Here is a 19311-nt window from a genome sequence, read left to right as displayed (position 1 = left end):
AAAAAAAAAAAAAAAAAAAAAACTATCATTTTTAAAAAGATACTATAATGTAAAACATAAAGGACATTTACATTTCCCCCATTTAATCATCACAAACTATTCATGCATAGGGAAAGTTAACAGCTGTCAACTAGGAATTTTTTCCTCTAGCCTCAGTGAGATTTGCCAAAATTCTTGTAACAGTAACAGCTGAATGAGTATGTCTTCAAGAGATAAGGGTCTCAGCAGGGATACTGTACACAGATAGATGTGTGATCCAAACCACATCTCCCTGGGCATGCTCTACCTGGCTGGTGCATTGTTGACTGTCCCACCATCATTTCTGCCTGCAGCTCACTCAAATGGAAGTTCGGCACGTGGCCCCTTGGTGCTACATTTCGTCTGAGGGAATAGTCCCCGTAGCTTCCGTGTGCTGCTCTCATCTGCTCCTCAGGCTGGCTTCTCATCCTTTGTGGGCAAAATGTATCCCCGGGGGGTGAAGAACACTGGAAGCTGGTGTCCAGGTCCTCCCCCAGGCTGCGGCTGTGTTCCCTGCTCTCAGTCCTTTCTTAAAGCTAAGTAAACGTGCTGGGTAAGCCTGCAGTACATGTGAGTTTGAGTAAGTGGAACCCAAAAGCCACTCTGGTGTCTTCGGTATGACAGTAACTAAAGGACCACAGCACTTTGTCTTTCCACAGTCCAATCAGCTAAGATGTGACAAGCTACTTAGTAGATTAGGGAAAAGAATGCAAATACGAACCTGCAAAAACTCGTGACAGAATTCAGCTTTACTGTGATGTGTTACTCAGTTAACAGCCACTCGTCAGTTACGGATGGCTCACAGTAAATACTGGCTGTAAGGCAGGAAGTCACACAAGCATTTGCCAAGATTTTAATTAGAAAAAAGTGTTTTAAAAAGCATTTAGCAGAATTATACTTTGTGGGCCACACAGGTTATTGGTTCAGAATAATTTAATCAGGCCTGATAAGGTTTGTTTCCTGTGTTCCATTCTAAAGAGCATAAATATTAAATGCTTACAAAATACACTTCATTCAAAATGCTTTAAATACAAAACACAATTTGAGCACAAAACAATGCATTATGGTCTCATGGATACATTTACAAAACACTGTAATGAAAAATTAACAGCTTCGAGTAAGTAGATAATACTATACAGCTCTTGCTCAAATGACATTTTAAACAAAGGGAGAAAAAGCCCAAGCAATGTTAATTAGTGTTGTTCTTTTAGTTGTACTGAATGTGGTTAAAGAAGAAATTCTCAAATTCTTAGTAGTGGGATTAAAATTAAGTTACTTTCTAAACTGGATTAAAAGCAGCACTAAGTCTTCACAGAACTTAAGTTGTTAGAAAATTTTGAGTTTCTGGCTGGCAATATGACCAAAATATACGAGTGCAAATCACGAGCGGCGGCACGGAGATGTCCCTGAACGTTTCACATTTCATACGGATCTAGGACGGTGTTCGTTGGTATACACGTGTCATAAACTGGACTTTCTTGGCTCAACGACAAGTGTAGAAAATCATGATTCTTATAAGAATCTCTCATAAAGTCCAAGAACAAACATATTCAACAAAAAAAAATCTAAACTGTGTACTTTTGTTTCTTAAAAAAAAAAGTATAAATCAGATTTTTAACCTAGTAAGAGAAAATCCATTTTTAAAAGCCTCATAGCTGTATCCATCTTCCTGTTCAGCTGAACGGATGAAGCACAATAGCCACAACTTTGTTACAGACTAAAATCCAACAGGTAATTCCAACACCACCTGAAAATAAAGAAATTTGCCATGAGAGAGCGTGTCAGCAGTGCTGTCCACATCTGCCTCTGCCGTCATTAACTCACAGCAAAGAGAGTATTGCCATTCTTTTTGAGCAGTGCTGTGCTCAGGCAAAGTTTATATGTTTCATAGGTTCGAATTAGTCACTTTCTATAGAATCACAGGGCTGCATTCTTTACTAAGCAGGAATTGCACTCAACAGTGAACACTGGGTTGAATTTCCCTTTCCTGCCAGAGAGATGTGCATTACTATTTATGATATTAATAGATTCCAAAACCAAACCTGTAAGATTATTTATTTTCCCTTTCTCAAAAAGCATTTTAAACAAACCAATGTCTACCTATGCCGTTCTTGCCCCATCAATAATGGAGAGGCACACACATTCTCCTGTCCAGGAAGACAGGCTGCAAGAGCGGCCCATGGCCCTGCTGGATGCATGGAAGGGTGGCTGGATGCTTCTCTGGCCAGCAGCGCAGAGCTCCTGGCCTGGGCCCAGCTGTGTCAGACAAAGGAGAGGGGAAGGAAAGGGTGGGGAAGGCGACAGAGGCGGTACCTACATTGAGAGTCTTCGAAATAGTCATTCCTGGTCAGGCTCAGTGGCTCACGCCTGTAATCCCAGCACTTTGGGAGGCCAAAGCGAGTGGATCACCTGAGGTCAGGAGTTCGAGACCAGCCTGGCCAACACGGTGAAACCCCATCTCTGCTAAAAATACAAAACATTAGCTGGACATGGTGGCATGTGCCTGCAGTCCCAGCTGCTCAAGAAGCTGAGGCAGGAGAATTGCTTGAACCCAGGAGGCGGAGGTTGCAGCGAGCCGATTGCGGCACTGCACTCCAGCCTGGGTGACAGAGGGAGACTCTGTCTCAAAAAAAGACAGAAAGAAAGAAAAAGAAATAGTCATTTTTTTTGATACAATATTCACCTCTAGCATAACCACAAATCACAGCCAAAGACCAGCAAGGATGTGTGCTGCAGCATTATCTTTAAAAGTAAAAAATTAAGACCCAAATAAATACCTTTCATCAGGAAAACTTGCAAATTATGACCTACTGAATGAAGAATAGCTATTGAAAATTCCTTAATAAAGAAATCTGCTGGGCAAGGTGACTCATGCCTATAATCTTAGCACTCTTGAGAGGCTAAGGAGGGAGGATTGCTTAAAGCCAAGAGTTTGAGACCGACCTAGGCAAAAAAGCAAGACCCCATCTCTATAAAAAACATTTTTTTTAATTAGTTGAGCATGGTGGTGTGCAACTATGATCCTAACTACTCAGGAGACTTAGGTGGGAGGATCACTTGAGCCCAGGAGTTCGAGGCTGTAGTGAGCTGTGAGGGTGCCACTGCCAGCCTGGGCAACAGCAAGACTCTGTCTCAAGACAAAGAAAAGAAAGAAATTTACTGATATGGTGCTATGGAATGAATGTCTGTATGCCCCTACGATTCCTATGTTAATATGCTACCTGCTCCCAGTGATGGTATTAAGAGTTGGGACCTTCAGAGAGGTGATTAAGGGCAGAGTTCTTGTGAATGGGATTAGTGCCCTTATAAAAGAGGCCTAAAGGAGCTTGTCCTTCCACCATGCAAGGATACAGAAAGAGGACACCATCCAGGAACTGGAAAATGGGCCATCGTCAGACATCAAATCTGCTGGACTCGCCAGTCTCCAGAACAATGAGAAATAAATTTCTGTTGTTTATAAGCTACCCAGTTCATAGTACTTCACTTAGCCCAAACAAACAAAGTCATGTGGGAACAGGCTTACACTATGAAGTTAAAAACAGGTATAAAATGTTACGCATTAGATGACCTTAACTATATCAAAATTAATTGGGGGAAAAAAGACAAAGAAAAACTATCACAGCATTAAAAGCTAACAGGAATCTTATTTTTTATTTATTTATTTTTTAGAGACAGTCTCACTGTGTCACCCAAGCTGGAGTGCAGTGGCATGATCTCAGCTCACTGCAACCTCCACCTCCTGGTTTGAAGCAATTCTCCTGCCTCAGCCTCCCGAGTAGCCAGGATTACAGGTGCCCACCACCGCTCACGGCTAATTTTTTGTACTTTAGTAGAGACAGGGTTTCACCATGTTGCCCGGGTCGGTCTCAAACTCCTGAGCTCAGGCAATCCACCCACCTTGGCCTCCCAAAGTGCTAGCACTACAGGCATGAGCCACTGCACCCAGCTGGGACTTTTAAATCATAGCTATATTCCTAATCATTCTAGAGTGACATGTACTACTTTTGATATCCAAAAAAAATTATCTTCAAAAATAAAGGAATGTGGCCGGGCATGGTGGTTCATACCTGTAATCCCAGCACTTTGGGAGGCCGAGTCATGAGGATCACTTGAGGTCAGGAGTTTGAGACCAGCCTGGCCAACATGGTGAAACCCCATCTCTACTAAAACTACAAAAATTAGCTGGACTTGGTGGTGCACACCTGTAATTTCAGCTAGTTTGGAGGCTAAGGCACAAGAATTGCTTGAACCTGGGAGGCGGAGGTTGCAGTGAGCCGAGATCGCACCACTGCACTCCAGCCTGGGTGACGGAGTGAAATTCTAGCTCAAAAAAACAAAACAAAGCAGGGCCGGGCGCGGTGGCTCACGCCTGTAATCCCAGCAATTTGGGAGGCCGAGGCTGGTGGATCACAAGGTCAAGAGATCAAGACCATCCTGGTCAACATAGTGAAACCCCATCTCTACTAAAAATACAAAAAATCAACTGGGCATGGTGGCGCGTGCCTGTAATCCCAGCTACTCAGGAGGCTGAGGCAGGAGAATTGACTGAACCCAGGAGGCAGAGGTTGCGGTGAGCCGAGATCGCGCCATTGCACTCCAACCTGGGCAACAAGAGTGAAACTCCGTCTCAAAAAAAAAAAAACAAAAACCAAAACAAAGCAAAAAGAAAAGAAAATAGCCAAGAGCAGCAAGTGCTACAGAGAGGACAGCCATAATAGGGACTGAAAAGACACAGAATTTTGGAACAACAGCTAGTGTTTCAAGGGGGTGTCAGACTTGCCGTATTGGGCATGAATCCTGGAAACAGAAGTCGGACTGAATTCCAGCTTTGCTCCTTAACATTCTGGTGACACCGGACAGCTGAAGTAACTTTCCTAGACCTGTTTCTTCACGGCATGAGACACAAAACCCTGCTCACTAAATAGACGGTGAGGAGGATGTCAGGCTAACTTAATCTACTACACACTTCTACATAAGCCTATCCACTCTCTTCCACTGTATCTTCCAGAAAATTCTTACCTGCTACTCTAGTAGGAAAGGCTACCAGGCGGTCTAGAGGGGTTATCCATTTACTCGGCACGACAGCCACAGGAACAGAATAGTACTTCCAAATGAGTGAGATCATCAGGGCAGCCTGGAAAGACACCTCTGGTGAGTGAAGCAGCCTGCCAACCACACAACCCACAACGCAACAGGAAGACGGGGAAATGCAAAAGCAAAACCAGGAAAACCCTCCAGACTGAACCACCTCAAGCCTTGTGAACCCAGCCGCCACAGATGACAGATGAGCACGCACAGCCACTAATGTCCCCTGGTGAAACCGTGAAGTAGGAAGTGCAATTAAAGACGAGCTTGACAGCATGTCTGGAACACTGCCAGCAAGTAGGCAAGCCTTCACAGGGGAACTGTCATTTCACTGTTTTAGGATGAATATCTACACATACTTCAAATCAGCTCATAAACTAACCAAAGTCTCCCATAACACGGGTGTGCTTTCCTCACTGAGTATCTCCTTTGAGTAGCTGGACTGTATGCAAAATATACCTTATTAGTGACAACAGCCATCCTTGAAATAAACAGCGAATTTCCCATATACACCAGTGTTAGCAAGGCACGCAGAGGTGAGCATGTAAGTTTCAATGCTAGGGGATGCTTTATTTCCCTCCTTCCCCCAGCAGCATTCCTTCAACTGTCACCTGTCCCCTTTCTGGCTTGAACAGGCCACTCAGAAGAGGAGACATGGAGGAGGGACGGAAGAAAAAAAAGAAGAGAAGACATGAAAGAGGGCTGCCGGCCTAACTGCTCTGCCTGCAGGAAACCTCTCTTAGCAAGTGACAGTGCCTCAGGATCAATTTCCTTAAATATAACCCCGCAAACTAAGTTTTCTGGGGGTGGGCTGGAATCCTCCGACTCACTACTAGATCACACAGTACTGCAACTCAGATGTTTACGGCAGCTGCTGAAGGTGTCTGGGCAGCACAAATGCGTTCTCGGGCCAAAGCAGAGCCCAGCAACAGCTCCAGGAGACGCCACGTGGGTTAAGCCTCATACAGGAAACCAGAAGCCAATTCCGGTCAGAAAACCTGGTTCTCTACCAGGAGAGTGGAGTGCCCATGAAGTAGACCAGTTACCGAGTAAGGGCCAAAATGATTGAAAATCTCAGAAAAAAACAAAGTCATCTCTAAGCTTCTCATCGCGTCCTGCCAGCCCTTCAAACCGCACTGGGATAAAGGTATGGCGGAAGCTCTCCAAGAAGTTACTTCACAATTCACCTGCCAAAAAGTCCCAAACTTTAACAACTCTCCTCTAGAGAAAGGCTTTCTGACTTAGAGAGCATTCAGAGCTCCATGTGGGCGGGACCACACAACACAACAGCTGAAGGTGGAACAGCCCCAACTCCTGGCCTGGATCTGCAGGCACCGCTCGAGGCCCGGGGTCCCCAACTCCAATAACCCGGGTGACGCTCTAGCACACTTACCTGCAATACGTAGAAAGCCACACTTATCACCCATTTTATCTTGGCTAATTGAGCTGTCCGAGCTTTTACTGAAAGGAAAAATAGGATAAATAATTATGTCAGTCCTGAAAAATTAATGAAATATTCAAATACACAGAAGTGTTATTTTCCCTTATAAAATAGTTTTATAAGGGAACAATCACTCAATATATTGATGGAATAATCACTCAATATATTTAGAAAATATAAAATAGAATTTTTTAAGTCACCTACTATCTCATTATGCCATTATTTAAAATAGAATCACACTCAGATTATGAGATTTGAATACCTTTAATTTTGAAAACTCTTAAAATGACTCATGGAATGAAAGGTTCTTTGTATAATGCAGTTACCCCTTACCAACAGGAGTAAATTTCCCCCCGTTTCCCAGTCTGCATAGTATATGAATCCCTGGTGGGAGTCCAGCTTGTCCTGTGCCTGGACAGGCCCCTCTGTCTGTTTTCCTGGCCACAGAGACAGCTCTCCGACTGTGCACACACCAACAGGGTCCCTCAGCACATGGGCTGCCCTGAGAAAGCCCTCTTCATCACAGGAGACTGTACCTGAAGGCTACCCCCGGAAGAGAACACTGCTGGGCATTTTTCCAGAGAGTGGAACAAAAGCCTCTGGGAATCCACTGTGAGACTTTTTTCTGGGCTTCTCTCAGAAAAGTGATGAATTTGAAAATGAAAACCCAGGTCAGGCATGGTGGCTCACGTCTGTAATCCAAGCACTTTGGAGGCCAAGGCGGGCGGATCACCTGAGGTTGGGAGTTCAAGACCAGCCTGACCAACAAGGTGAAACCCCGTCTTTAAAAATATAATAATAAATAAATAAAAAGAACATGAAAACCTACAATAACAAGTTGGCTCTGAGGAAAATCTGAGAGGATCTTAGATGTTTCTGTGCTTAAAAAGCAAAGGTTCACCAGCAAATAAGGAGAAAGTAGTAATTATTACTGAGTTTCCACCAGATAACTTAAAAGTTTCCATCAACATTCAGAACATCAAGCAGCAAAGCGTGTATTCTAGGAATCTTTATATAAAGACTTCTCTATTAATCGGTTCTCGTGAAGCCTTCAGGCTGCGACAGATGCAGTACCATGGGTTTTGAGCTTATCCGTCATCTTGTTGATCTTTCTTTCCAGTCTGGCATATCTGGCAAATTCGTCCATCATGTTGACCGTGGAGAGCTCCTGCTTCATGTCCTGGATCTCCGCTCTCATCTGTGACTCCTGCTCCGCATCCTTCTGCAGCACCCTGGACATCTGGCAGGGTGGACAGCGGGATCAGCACCTTCCAACACGGCCTACAGGAGGGTACCCCAGTCCCCCACACCGAACCTTATTTCTATGCCCTGACCACTCTGTGACCCAGCCAGTTGTGTGTTTCCCTGCAGGCTTGAACCCAAACTGGGGCCACAAATGTTCCCAGGACCGATAAAGAGATAAAGAGTGAAGGCTGTTGCTGGAGAACACTGGGAGATTCACCCTGCTGAGAAACACCTACAAACTCGCCCCGCATGACGAAGTCCTTAAGCTCCTACATCCACTCCATAACCCAATGCCCTGGCAGCAAACATCCCTAGCTAAACGTCCCTTGCTCTCACTGGTCGTCCCAGGACTGCTGCAGCTCCTTGTAAGTTCCCTTCAAATGCTGTGGACTGATCATCCTGGCGTTTAGTGCTTCTTTCTTTGGAATCCCAGCCAGCCCCATCTCCAGACAGCCTGGAGCAGCCCCTTGAGGGAACTCCCCTGCCACTGCTTTTGAGGGGGCTCCAGCATGGGTTTAGCCAGACAGAACTGATATACCTCCCTCCAATATCCTACTCCCACCTCTGCGAACTGGGCAAGCTGCCCTCTACCTACACAGCCAGGCTCTGCTGCCTTTTACGGCTCCCTATAACCACCACAAAAAAAAAAAAAAAAAAAAAACACCTCGGATTCAAATTGCTATTCAAACTATATTTTTCATTTTGCAGATATGCCCATGAATTGCTCCAATACAAATGTATGTCTCTTTCACTATAACTAAAATTGAAGTTATGAAATGAAAATCAATTCCATCAGAGCTGTTATTCCAGTGACAGGGAACATGTATCCTCTCCTCTCCCTGAAGAATTCAGACCTAGATTACACAGGGCAGAGCAAGATGCAGGCGCAGGGTAACAGTGGTGAGGTGGGGCGCAGGGCAGAGTGTCAGCACCCAAGCGCAGTGCAGAGGGCCTTCCCATAGAGTGGCACCCTGGCAAGAGGCATCAGCACCAAGCATGGTGATACAGGAGTCCCCAATAAAGGGCAGCCTGACTCAGGAGTCAGGGTCTGTAAGGTGAGGGGGATGGACATATAAGATGAGAAGGAACCCTGCCAGTATCAGAGCCCAGGTGGGACGAAGTGTGCATTCACACGGGTAACACCAGAACTTACTTACAAAGAGGGGATCACGGAAACAAAAACATTGAGGGTAATAGAAGCCAGTCTTCTCACTTTCAGCAAAAACACTTAGAAAGATGCCTCAGCCCGGCACGGTGACTCAGCCTGCAACCCTAACAGGCTGGGAGGCTGGGATGGGAGGATCTCTTGAGTACAGGAGTTCAAGGCTGCAGTGAGCTGAGATCATGTCACTGGACTTCAGCCTGGGCAACAGAGTGAGACCTTGTCTCAAAAAAAAAAAAAAGAAAAGAAAAGAAAAAGAAAACAGAAAAGAAGGCCAGGTGCGGTGGCTCACGCCTGTAATCCCAGCACTTAGGGAGGCCAAGGCAGGTAAAGCACTTGAGCCCAGGAGTGTGAGAGCAGCTTTGGCAACATGGTGAAACCCTGCCTCTACAAAAAATACAAAAATTAGCCAGTTTCATAATCCAGTCTCTAAATAAATAATTTTAAAAAACAAAAGAAAGAGAGAGAAAGGAAGGAAAGAAAAGAAAAAAAACAGAAAAGAAAGTCAGTCAGTCAGTCTCAGAGAGGACCAGAATGCATCTTGTGGTGATGAAAATCTGTGGTTTCCACAGATAGGCAGAGAAATACAGAAGTAAACAAAGAGGTGCCCTCCCCAGGCACCCTCCCCAGGCACCCTCCCCTGGCTGCTCCCTGTGAGCAGAGGGGCCCTGTATGACCTGGGGACCCGCCTGCGCCGCCCATGCAGTCCCCTGTTCCCCGCACCAGCCCCAACCTTCCACTCTACAGGGAACCGCCCCAGGCCAAGGCCACGGGAGGGAAAGTGCGACTGGAGCACAACGAGTCGGCAGTGGCCGCCAGGTGGCGCCCGCCGACCTGCCGGGAAGGCCTAGTCCAGGGACTGCGCAGCGCCCCAGAACCAGGTCTAAAAACCCTCGGAGACGCCTCTGCCACCTGCCCCAAGGGATCAGCGAACATCCTCAAATCGCAGTCCCACACAAGCAGATGAGACACAATGAGAATACAGCACTATCTCTCAGATACCCCTGCCAAGTATCAGACATGCCAGCAGGCGTCCATTCTGGGAAATCAATGTCCTCTAATACTCAGAAATGACAGCCACGAAAGTCGAGAGAAGACCGAGAAACTCCTCCAGACAGAAGGAGACGAGAGGGAAGGAAATGCAAGGCGTGATTCCAAACTAGGTCTTTTTCCTGTTAAGGACGTTACTGCAACACGTGGGGAACCTGCATAGGGCCTGAGGATCAGATCGTTGTAATGTACTTGATGCCTGTATTATGGCTCACTGCAACCTGGACTTCCTGGGCTCAAGCGATCCCCCCATCTCGGTCCCATGAGTACCTAGGACCACAGGCGTGCACCACTACACGTGGCTAATTTTTTTTTAATTTTTAGTAGACACAGGGTCTCACTATGCTGCCCGTGAACTCCTGAGCTCAAGCGATCCTCCCACTTCGGCCTCCCAAAGTGCTGGGATTACAGGCGTGAGCCACCGCGCCCGGCCCCCAAGATTCTTCTGCATACCCAACTATCTGGAAATGAGGGGGTCCCGGCTGACAACTTCCAAATGGGTCAGGAAACAAAAGCAGTTCTTTGTATTGATTGTATGCATAACTCTTCTGCACATTTGTATTTGATTTGAAATTAAAAAAAAAAAAAAATTAAAAAAAAAGATGAAATGTTATATAGCGTATCTAAAGTGTGCCTGGCACACAGCAAGCGCACACTACATGAGTTCCCCCACCTTCCAGCTCACAGCCCCCCTCCACCTGCCGCAAAGTAGGGGCAACTCTCCAGTTAGAGCTGTAAAGGTGAATCCGGTCACCTGAGGGTGTCTGCGCATGCCCAAGTTTGTGGGCCGCCCACTGAAGCCTCCTAACAGCGCCTGTGCAATGTGTTCGCTACCGCGCAGTTTCTGGCAGGCCTTGTGCAGGGAGTAGGGGGGTCTTCAAATCCAGCTCTCTTTGTGGTGCCTCTGCCCTGGCCACTACCCAACACTCTAACTAAATGAGCTATATATACTCCAGCCTGATCCACTCTGGAGAAAGAAATAGGAATGGGCCAAATTCTTAGATGAAATCATAAAATTTTTCAAAAGCAAGGAAAATCTACAGACGCTGCTAAGAACTTTTGATAATATCACCTTATACAAATTACACTTCAATAAATCTGACTTTTAAAACCATATTTTAAAAAGAAAAAGAGGTTTCAAGACATTATTTGCCATTATAGGGTATACACAAAACTCAGGAATGCGAGGTGAGTGAAGGCAGAAGGGTGAACTTGAGGAAAACTGAAGGCAGCTTTTTAAGGTTAGCAAAAAAAACGGTGCTTGAAAAAAGTAATTACATCTATTACATGTATAAGCACAATAAAAGTCTGAGCCAGGCGTGGTGGTTCACTTCTGCAATCCCAGCACTTTGGGAGACTGAGGCAGGAGGATCGTTTGAGCTCAGGAGTTCCCGACCAGGCTGGGCAACGCGGCAAGACCCTATCTCTACAGAAAAATTAAAAATTAGTCAAGCATGCTAGTACATGCCTGTGGTCCCTGTGACCCCAGCTACTTGGGAGGCTGAGGGTGGGGAGGGGGGAATCGCTTGAGCTTGGGAAGTTGAGACTTCTGTGAGTTATGATGGCACCACTGCACTACAGCCAGGGCAACAGAGACCCTGCGTATAAAAAAAAAAAAAAAAAGTTTTAAAGTATAAATTTGCAAATATGTATCAATGTTAATCCAAGAGCCACATACAAATGTTAAAATGTTCTAGAATTACACAGTGTAAGATTTAATAAGATATGAATCTAAATGTAATAATGCAAATATTAATTTTTACAACAAAAGTAAATCTCTGGAGTCTTTTTATGTACTCAAAACCCACCTTCCAGACCATTAAAACTCACAGTTGGCAAAAACAAGCTGTACAGGGCACAGCCTTTCAAGGACCTGTAGATAGGCCACAAGACATTCTGAAGCAGAAAATGAGTTTATAAAATTCTTAACAAGATGACTCAGGCATGGAGGAAAAAAGGGGAGAACCAATTCTCCCGTCCACCTTAGAAAGATGCTGGAAGCCCATCTGTCTCAGCTCATAATGTCCTTCTGCCACTGTCAGCCGCAGATCCTGTCCAGGTTCAATGTCCTCTTTGCCAACAGGCAAAATGCCGAGGCTTGACTTTGGGGTCACCCTGGAGAGATTCAAACTCCCACTCCACCTCTCTCACTCCCTTGCTGGCAATTAACTGATGACATGACAAAGTGCACAGCCCCTGCTTGTCCCTGTCAGCAGTAGAGTAGGCAAACCCAGGAATCACCAACTCAGGTCACCCTGAGGTCCCCGACCACAGGGGACAAAGACCTCCAATCCAAGAAACTCCAGACCCTAAACACCCCTAGATGCCATTCTCAGCCAGGATCCCCACCAGCCAGGACCGAGAAGGGGGCAGCTCCCCAGGCTGCCAGGGCCCCTATCCTTGGCTGCTGCCCCCGCGAGAGCCCCACAGGAAGCCCTGCCTGCACATGCGCATTTCACCAGCACGCTTCTCAGTCTGAGGGCTCTGGGGCAGGTCCTGTGACGCAGAGCGTCGTCCCTCTAAACTAATACTTGAGACCATCCCCAAGCCTGGTCCCTGGCAGAGACTCACTAAGCAACTGCTCTGAGGAAACGGGTATGGGGGCGGGTTGCTCTAAGGAAGACGACCACAGAGGCAAACCCTGCAACATCCTCCTCTTGCTTCAGTCCCCTAGAGGGAAAAGAAGTGGCCACTCTTTATAGCAGAAAGTGAAGGATAATTTAGAAAATGTTACATCTGAAACGGTGCTCGGCCCCATAAACCTAAAAGGCAACCCGCGAAGCATCCTTTTTCTGCAAAGCTAGCGCTGCAAGGAAGGGCCTCCTGGCGCCTGCGCAGCGCATACGGCTTGCAAGAACCCTTAGCCTGCCCCAGTCCTGGGGCACCTGCACAGTGCGTGTGGTTTGCATGGACTCTGAGCCCGCGCCAGTCCTGGGACGCCTGCGCAGTGCATGCTGTTTGCATGGAACTTGAGCCCGAGCCAGTCCTGGGACGCCTGCGCAGTCGTCCGGTTTGCATGGACTCTGAGCCCGTGCCAGTCCTGGGACGCCTGCGCAGTCGTCTGGTTTGCATGGACTCTGAGCCCGCGCCAGTCCTGGGACGCCTACGCAGTGCATGCTGTTTGTATGGAACTTGAGCTGGCTCCAGTCCTGGGACGTCTGCGCAGTGCATGCTGTTTGCGTGGACCTTGAGCCCGAGCCAGTCCTGGGACGCCTGCGCAGTCGTCCGGTTTGCATGGACTCTGAGCCCGTGCCAGTCCTGGGACGCCTGCGCAGTCGTCTGGTTTGCATGGACTCTGAGCCCGCGCCAGTCCTGGGACGCCTACGCAGTGCATGCTGTTTGTATGGAACTTGAGCTGGCTCCAGTCCTGGGACGTCTGCGCAGTGCATGCTGTTTGCGTGGACCTTGAGCCCGAGCCAGTCCTGGGACGCCTGCGCAGTCGTCCGGTTTGCATGGACTCTGAGCCCGTGCCAGTCCTGGGACGCCTGCGCAGTCGTCTGGTTTGCATGGACTCTGAGCCCGCGCCAGTCCTGGGGCACCTGCGCAGTACATGCTGTTGACCTGGACCCTGAGCCAGCGCCAGCCCTGGGGCGCCTGCGCATTGCGCCTCCCCTGCACCTGCAGAGCCGGTGCTCACCAAAGGCGTCTTTGTTCCCTTCCTATACCTGAAGAAAGTCCCGGACCACGTACTGAATGAACTGGGCTCTCTCAACCATGCGTCCTGTGCCTAGCTTGAAGAGCAGGAAGAGATCCCCAGGAAAATTCGAACCACGCCAACACTAGGCATCCCACCCCCACCGCAGTGGGCAGCTGAGATCACTTCCCAGGACCTTGCGAGGCTTAACCGGCCCAAGGACTTCTGATACTTCAGACCTTCTAAGGGGCCTCACGCGGGGAGGATCAGTGCGGCCTAAACTTGCTGATGAGATCAGTAGGCTCCCTCCCTAACTTCTGCCAGGACAAAAGCTTCAGAAACAATCCCAAGGGAGGTTGTAATCTAAGTACCTGAGCATGGCCCCATCCCTGAGGGCACTGTTTTCCCAATTCGACTTTTTGTCGCTTGTCATGAGTCCTTCCCACTTAAATCCTCAAATCCGTGGCTGTGATGAGGCAGCCTCTGATGATGGTGAAGAAGCAACACTTGACCCTACTCAAGACCAGCAAGCTCCTTAAAGCTTTTTACAGACCTCACCACAAACCCAGTGACCAGGCCAAACATCTCTGTTACCAATTTTATGCGGGGGCAGGGTGTACTCTGCTAGGATATTATGTTGTCCTTCTGAGCCTGGCTGACAAGTGTTACACCCAAAGGGAAATGGGTTTAAGAAAGCTAACTACGTTGAGATTAGAGAGGCCATAAGCTTGTAGGAGGCAGGACTGGATGTGGACACAGGTCCTGAGTCACAAAGCAAGACCCTGCCTCTAAAAACAATTTTTTTTATTCCAGAGGATGGAGGGTGGGAGGAGGGAGAGGATCAGGAAATATAACTAATGAGTACTAGGCTTTATAACTGGGTGACAAATAATCTGTACAAAGAACTCCCATGACACAAGTTTAACTATGTAACAAACCTGCACATGTACCCCTGAACTTAAAACAAAAGTTTAAAAAAAAAAAATTGTTGGCCAGGCACAGTGGCTCATGCCTGTAATCCCAGTACTTTGGGAGCCCGAAGCTGGTGGATCACCTGAGGTCAGGAGTTCAAGACTAGCCTGGTCAACATGGTGAAACCACCCCTCTACTAAAAAAAGACACAAAAATTAGCTGGGTGTAGTGGCACATACAGGCAGAAGAATCACTTGAACCCAGGAGGCGGGGACTGCAGTAAGCCACAATCACACCATTGCATTCTAGCCTGGGCAACAGAGAGAAACTCTGTCTCAAATACATATATATAATAACAATAAAAGGAACTAAACAACAAAAAAAAACAAACAACTGGATTTTAAAAGGGGGCAAAAGATATGACTAGACATATCTCCAAAGATAAACGGATGGCCATAAGCATCTGAAAAGATATTCAACATCACTAATTATTAGGGAAATGCAAATCAAAACTAAAATGAGACACCACCTTCCATCCATTAGGATGATTAGTATATTAACAACAACAACAACAACAACAAAAAGGCTGGGTGCGGCGGCTCATGCCCACAATCCCAGCACTCTAGGAGGCTGAGATGGGCGGATCACCTGAGGTCAAGGGGTTCGAGACTAGCCTGGCCAATATGGCTCTCATCTCTACTAAACCCCATCTCTACTAAAAATACAAAAAATTAGCTGGGTGTGGTGGCACGCACCAGTGATCCCAGCTACTTGGGAGGCTGAGACAGGAGAATTGCTTGAACTCGAGAGGCCGAGGTTGTAGTAAGCCAAGATTGAGCCACTGCACTCCAGCCTGGGTGACAGAATGAGACTCCATCTCAAAATAAAAATAAAAATAAAAAAATTTAAATAAATAAGAAAACAAAATACATGTTGAAGGATGTGGAGCAACTGGAACCCTTCTGCACTGCCGGTGGGAATGTCGAATGGTGTGGCTGCTATGGAAAACAGTACGACAGTTTCTCAAAAAAGTTAAACATAGACTCACCATAGATCCAGCAATTACACTTCTGGGTGTATGTCCAGAAAAAATGAAAGCAGAGACTCAAAGAGATATTTGTAAACATTTTAGCATTACCTACAATAGTCAAAAGGTAGAAAAAACCCGGGTGTCCACAGACGGATGAATGAATAAACAAAATGTGGCTTATACACACAATGAGATACTATTCAGCCTTAAAAGGGAAGGAAATCAAAAGGAAAAATACTGTCTGATTCCCCATATATGAGGTCCCAAAAGTAGTTAAATTCATAGAGACAGGAAGTACAATGGTGGTTGTCAGGAGGAGGTAGGAATGGAAAGTAGTTGTTTAATGGGTACAAGAGTTTCAGTTAGAAGAGATGAAAAAGTTCTTGGATGGGGTGGGGCGTGGTGACTCATACCTGTAATCCTAGCACTTTAGGTGGCAGAGGAGGGTGGATCACTTGAAGTCAGGGGTTCGAGACCAGCCTGGGCAACATAGTGAGACCCCCATCATCTCTACTAAAAATACAAAATTTAGGCATGGTGGCAGGTGCCTGTAATCAAAGCTACTTGGGAGGCTGAGGCAGGAAAATCGCTTGAACCTGGAAGGTGGAGGCTGCAGTGATCTAAGATCAGGCCACTGTACTCTAGCATGGGCAACAGAGTGAGACTCTGTCTCAAAAGAAAAAGTAAAAGTTCTAGGAGTGGGGGCCGGGCACAGTGGTTCACATCGGTAATCCCAGCATTTTGAGAGGCAAAGGTGGGCAGATGGCTTGACTAGGGAGTTTGAGACCAGCCTGGCCAACACGGCAAGCCTCCATTTCTATCAAAATTACAAAAAATAGCCAGGCATGGTGGTGCATGCCTATGGTCCCAGCTACTTGGGAGGCTGGGGTGGGAGGATCACTTGAACCTGGGAGGCAGAGGTTGCAATGAGCCGAGACTATGGCTGCACAGAGCTACACCGTCTTAAAATAATAATAATAATAAAGTTCTGGGATAATGGTTACACAAAACTGTGAATGTACTTAATGCCACTGAGCTGTACACCTAAAAACGATAAAGATAAGCTTCATATTATGTGTATTTTACAGTTAAAAATAAGAAGAAACATGAGTATGGGCCAGCTTGTCAAAAGTCTTTTATGCAATGCTAAGGACCTGGAACATCATGCTAAAGACTGGATAGCATGAGGAAAGATTCTGAAGGCGGCTCAGGGGGTAAAAGAGAATTCCCTATATCTCAGAACAGTGCAGACAATAAGGCAATGAAGACAGTAAGAATAGTTTTGCACAAAACAAGCACTCAGTGAACACTGATGGAATAAAACATACTCCACTACTACCGATTTATCTTAGGAGAGAGAAGCAAGAACTGTGTTCCAAGACAATGCTCCTCATTCCTTCTGTGGGCTACACAGGGCGCTCATTTCCAGGGACAGTTCCCAATGTCCCCACACCTCCCATGCCAACACCCCACCACGCCCCATCCAATTTGCCACCAAATCCCTCTCCCTGCTCCAACAGGCAATCTAATCTCCACCACCAGTCACTAGGTGGATGATTTCGTGCAACTACTAAATTCTCTGAGCCAGACTCCTCCGGGAGGTAAAGGAGGATGCAATGATAATACTCTCCTCTCCCAGCAGCCGTGACACGGAGGAAATGTATTCACTGCCTGAGCAAAACGCCTGACAGAAAGAGGGTGCTCCCCAAGCTGGTTGCTCCCTTGGATACTGAAAGCATCACGCTGTGCTGAGATTCACTCTGCACCTGTCTCCCACCCTACCCACCCCAAGAATGTGGCCTTCTGGACGCGAGGATCCATCTCTCCGGCACCTGGAACAGCTGACATCGCCCGCCAGGCTTCTGGGAAATCCTGGCCGGGGGCTGCTCGAATGCCTCTAGGGACCGGGGTTAACGGAAACGAGTGAGGCTGGCAGCGGGGCACTAGGCACTCCCAGTGTGAGATTCGCCGCCGCCACCCAGCCAGAAGATTCCTGCCACGTGGAAGCGTGGCCCAGGGTTGCCGGGTGTTTCTCCTGCCAACCCCCTAGAACCCAGATAGTCTGAAGATTAGGAATTAGTAAATAGATTGTAGGTAAAGTTTCACCCCTTTTAGACGCTAGCAACTATCTCAAAAGAGCTTACAGACCAACCGAGACGCTGCTACGGGCTGAATCTGGCCTTCGGTCTCCCATTTGAGAACCTTGTACCTACGCCAGACCAGTCGGAGGACTGGGGCGGCGTCCCCACCGGCCCTTGGGAGGCCTGGCAACCACTTACGAAGGATGAGAAGGACGGGAGGAGGATCCTAAGAACATTGCACCCAAACACAAAACTGAGCACCAACAACCACGCCCAGTGGTCCGCCGCAGCTGAGCTCATCCCGAACGCTCCTGGCTGCGCTGGGTCCGCTACGGCAGCTCCATGGGGACCACGCCGGCGGCGGCGTCCGCGCCTGCGCAGTGAAGCCCGGCGCCCCAGCCCGGCGCCCCAGCCCGGCGCCCCGACGCGCCTGCGCATTCCGTCGCCCTCGCGGGAGGCATTTTCCTCCCGCTCCCGCCGGAGCAGTTAACGCGTTCCAGGCTCCTCCTGGGCCTTCAGGGCTTCCATAGCCATCTCGCACCCGCTCCCCGCCCCGCCCCGCCCCGCCTACTGAACCAGTTTTTCGAAGTCCGTGATTCTTTCTTTCCTTCTTTTTGAAATTAAAAACTTTTCCATAGTAGCAAACTCTGGTTTCAAGTGCTAACGGCTCCCTGCCTTTGTCATAATTAGTGCCTCCTTTAAATTAACTTTTAATTCTAGGTAAGTTTAAGATAAACTCTTCCTTAAATAGAAAACCACCGTAATTATAGTAACAGGTAACTGAAAATGAAATACGTGTTCTAAGCAGTTATATGGTAAATGCCTTACGTTTCCAGAACTAAACACTGTAGTAAATCTAACCAATTTACATAACTGCATACCTGAAAAATAAGTTTATTAGCATGCACTGTTGACAATCATGAGTAATAATAAAGTAACCTGAATCTAGCTGAAGATCAAGTTTTGCAGCAAAGGAATCCCAACTCGAATGTATGCATGGTGGATAAAGCAAGAGATGTTTAGCTGTCTCTTCTGCCATGACTGGTTTCTGAGGACTAATTCCTAATCAAAATGATGCAGGATTACGGGGTGTGCTGGCTCAAGCCTGTAATCCCAGCACTTTGGGAGATCCAAGCAGGTAGATTACGGGCCCAGGAGTTTGAAACCAGCCTAGGTAACATAGTGAGAGCGCATCTCTACAATAAAATATAAAAATCAGCCGGGCACTGTGGCACGTGACCGTGGCCCCGCTCCTAGGAAGGCTGAGATGAAAGTATCGCCTGAGCCCTGGAAGTCAAGGTTGCAGTGAGCTGTGATCACACCACTGTGCTCCATCCTAGACGACGGAGTACAACTCTGGCTCATTATTATGAATCAGTGAAAAAAATTATGGGGCCAGGCTTGGTGGCTCACGCCTGCAATCCCAGCACTTTAGGAAGCTAAGATGGGTGGATCACCTTAGGTCAAGGGTTCGAGACCAGGCTGACCATCATGGCAAAACTCTGTCTCTACTAAAAACACAAACATTAGCCGGGCGTGGAGCAGGTGCCTGTAATCCCAGCTACTCAGGAGGCTGAGGCAGGAAAATCGCTTGAACTTGGGAGGCAAAGGTTGCAGTGAGCTGAGATTGTGCCACTGCACTCCAGCCTGGGC

The 19311-nt window shown here is 47.4% G+C and overlaps 1 protein-coding gene across 8 annotated transcripts; it reads right to left on the bottom strand.

The window, feature by feature from the left end:
* Nucleotides 1-848: 848 nt before the first annotated feature.
* On the bottom strand, nt 849-18052 carry GET1 (guided entry of tail-anchored proteins factor 1). Of its 8 annotated transcripts, none has more exons than XM_037737678.1 (6): nt 17791-18052; nt 17364-17474; nt 7619-7784; nt 6497-6564; nt 5038-5152; nt 849-1765 (listed from the first exon to the last, which is right to left on the bottom strand). In XM_037737678.1, the coding sequence occupies exons 1-6, from the start codon at nt 17956-17958 to the stop codon at nt 1692-1694; spliced, it is 702 nt and encodes a 233-aa protein (XP_037593606.1). In that variant the 5' UTR covers nt 17959-18052; the 3' UTR covers nt 849-1691. The 8 variants fall into 8 exon arrangements, with proteins under 8 accessions (XP_037593606.1, XP_037593610.1, XP_017381756.2 ...); XM_037737679.1 differs by lacking the exon at nt 849-1765 and adding an exon at nt 4802-4935; XM_037737682.1 differs by lacking the exon at nt 17364-17474.
* Nucleotides 18053-19311: the final 1259 nt, after the last annotated feature.

This window comes from Cebus imitator, unplaced genomic scaffold, assembly GCF_001604975.1.
Source record: "Cebus imitator isolate Cc_AM_T3 unplaced genomic scaffold, Cebus_imitator-1.0 Scaffold41, whole genome shotgun sequence".
Classification (NCBI taxonomy): domain Eukaryota; kingdom Metazoa; phylum Chordata; class Mammalia; order Primates; family Cebidae; genus Cebus; species Cebus imitator.
The sequence above is the reverse complement of the archived record's forward strand: the minus strand, read 5'-3'. Positions and strand labels throughout refer to the sequence as shown.

What these genes read in the sequence shown, in the direction of transcription:
- GET1 (XM_037737677.1), bottom strand. Translation starts at nt 17,958, where the DNA reads ATGAGCTCAGCTGCGGCGGACCACTGGGCGTGGTTGTTGGTGCTCAGT. An exon ending in AGTCCTCCGACTGGTCTGGC is followed by an intron (nt 17,475 to 17,790) that starts GTAGGTACAAGG and finishes CCCGGTCCCTAG; the next exon opens with AGGCATTCGAGCAGCCCCCG. An exon ending in TGGCTTTCTACGTATTGCAG is followed by an intron (nt 6,291 to 6,496) that starts GTAAGTGTGCTA and finishes ACTTTTTGGCAG; the next exon opens with GTGAATTGTGAAGTAACTTC.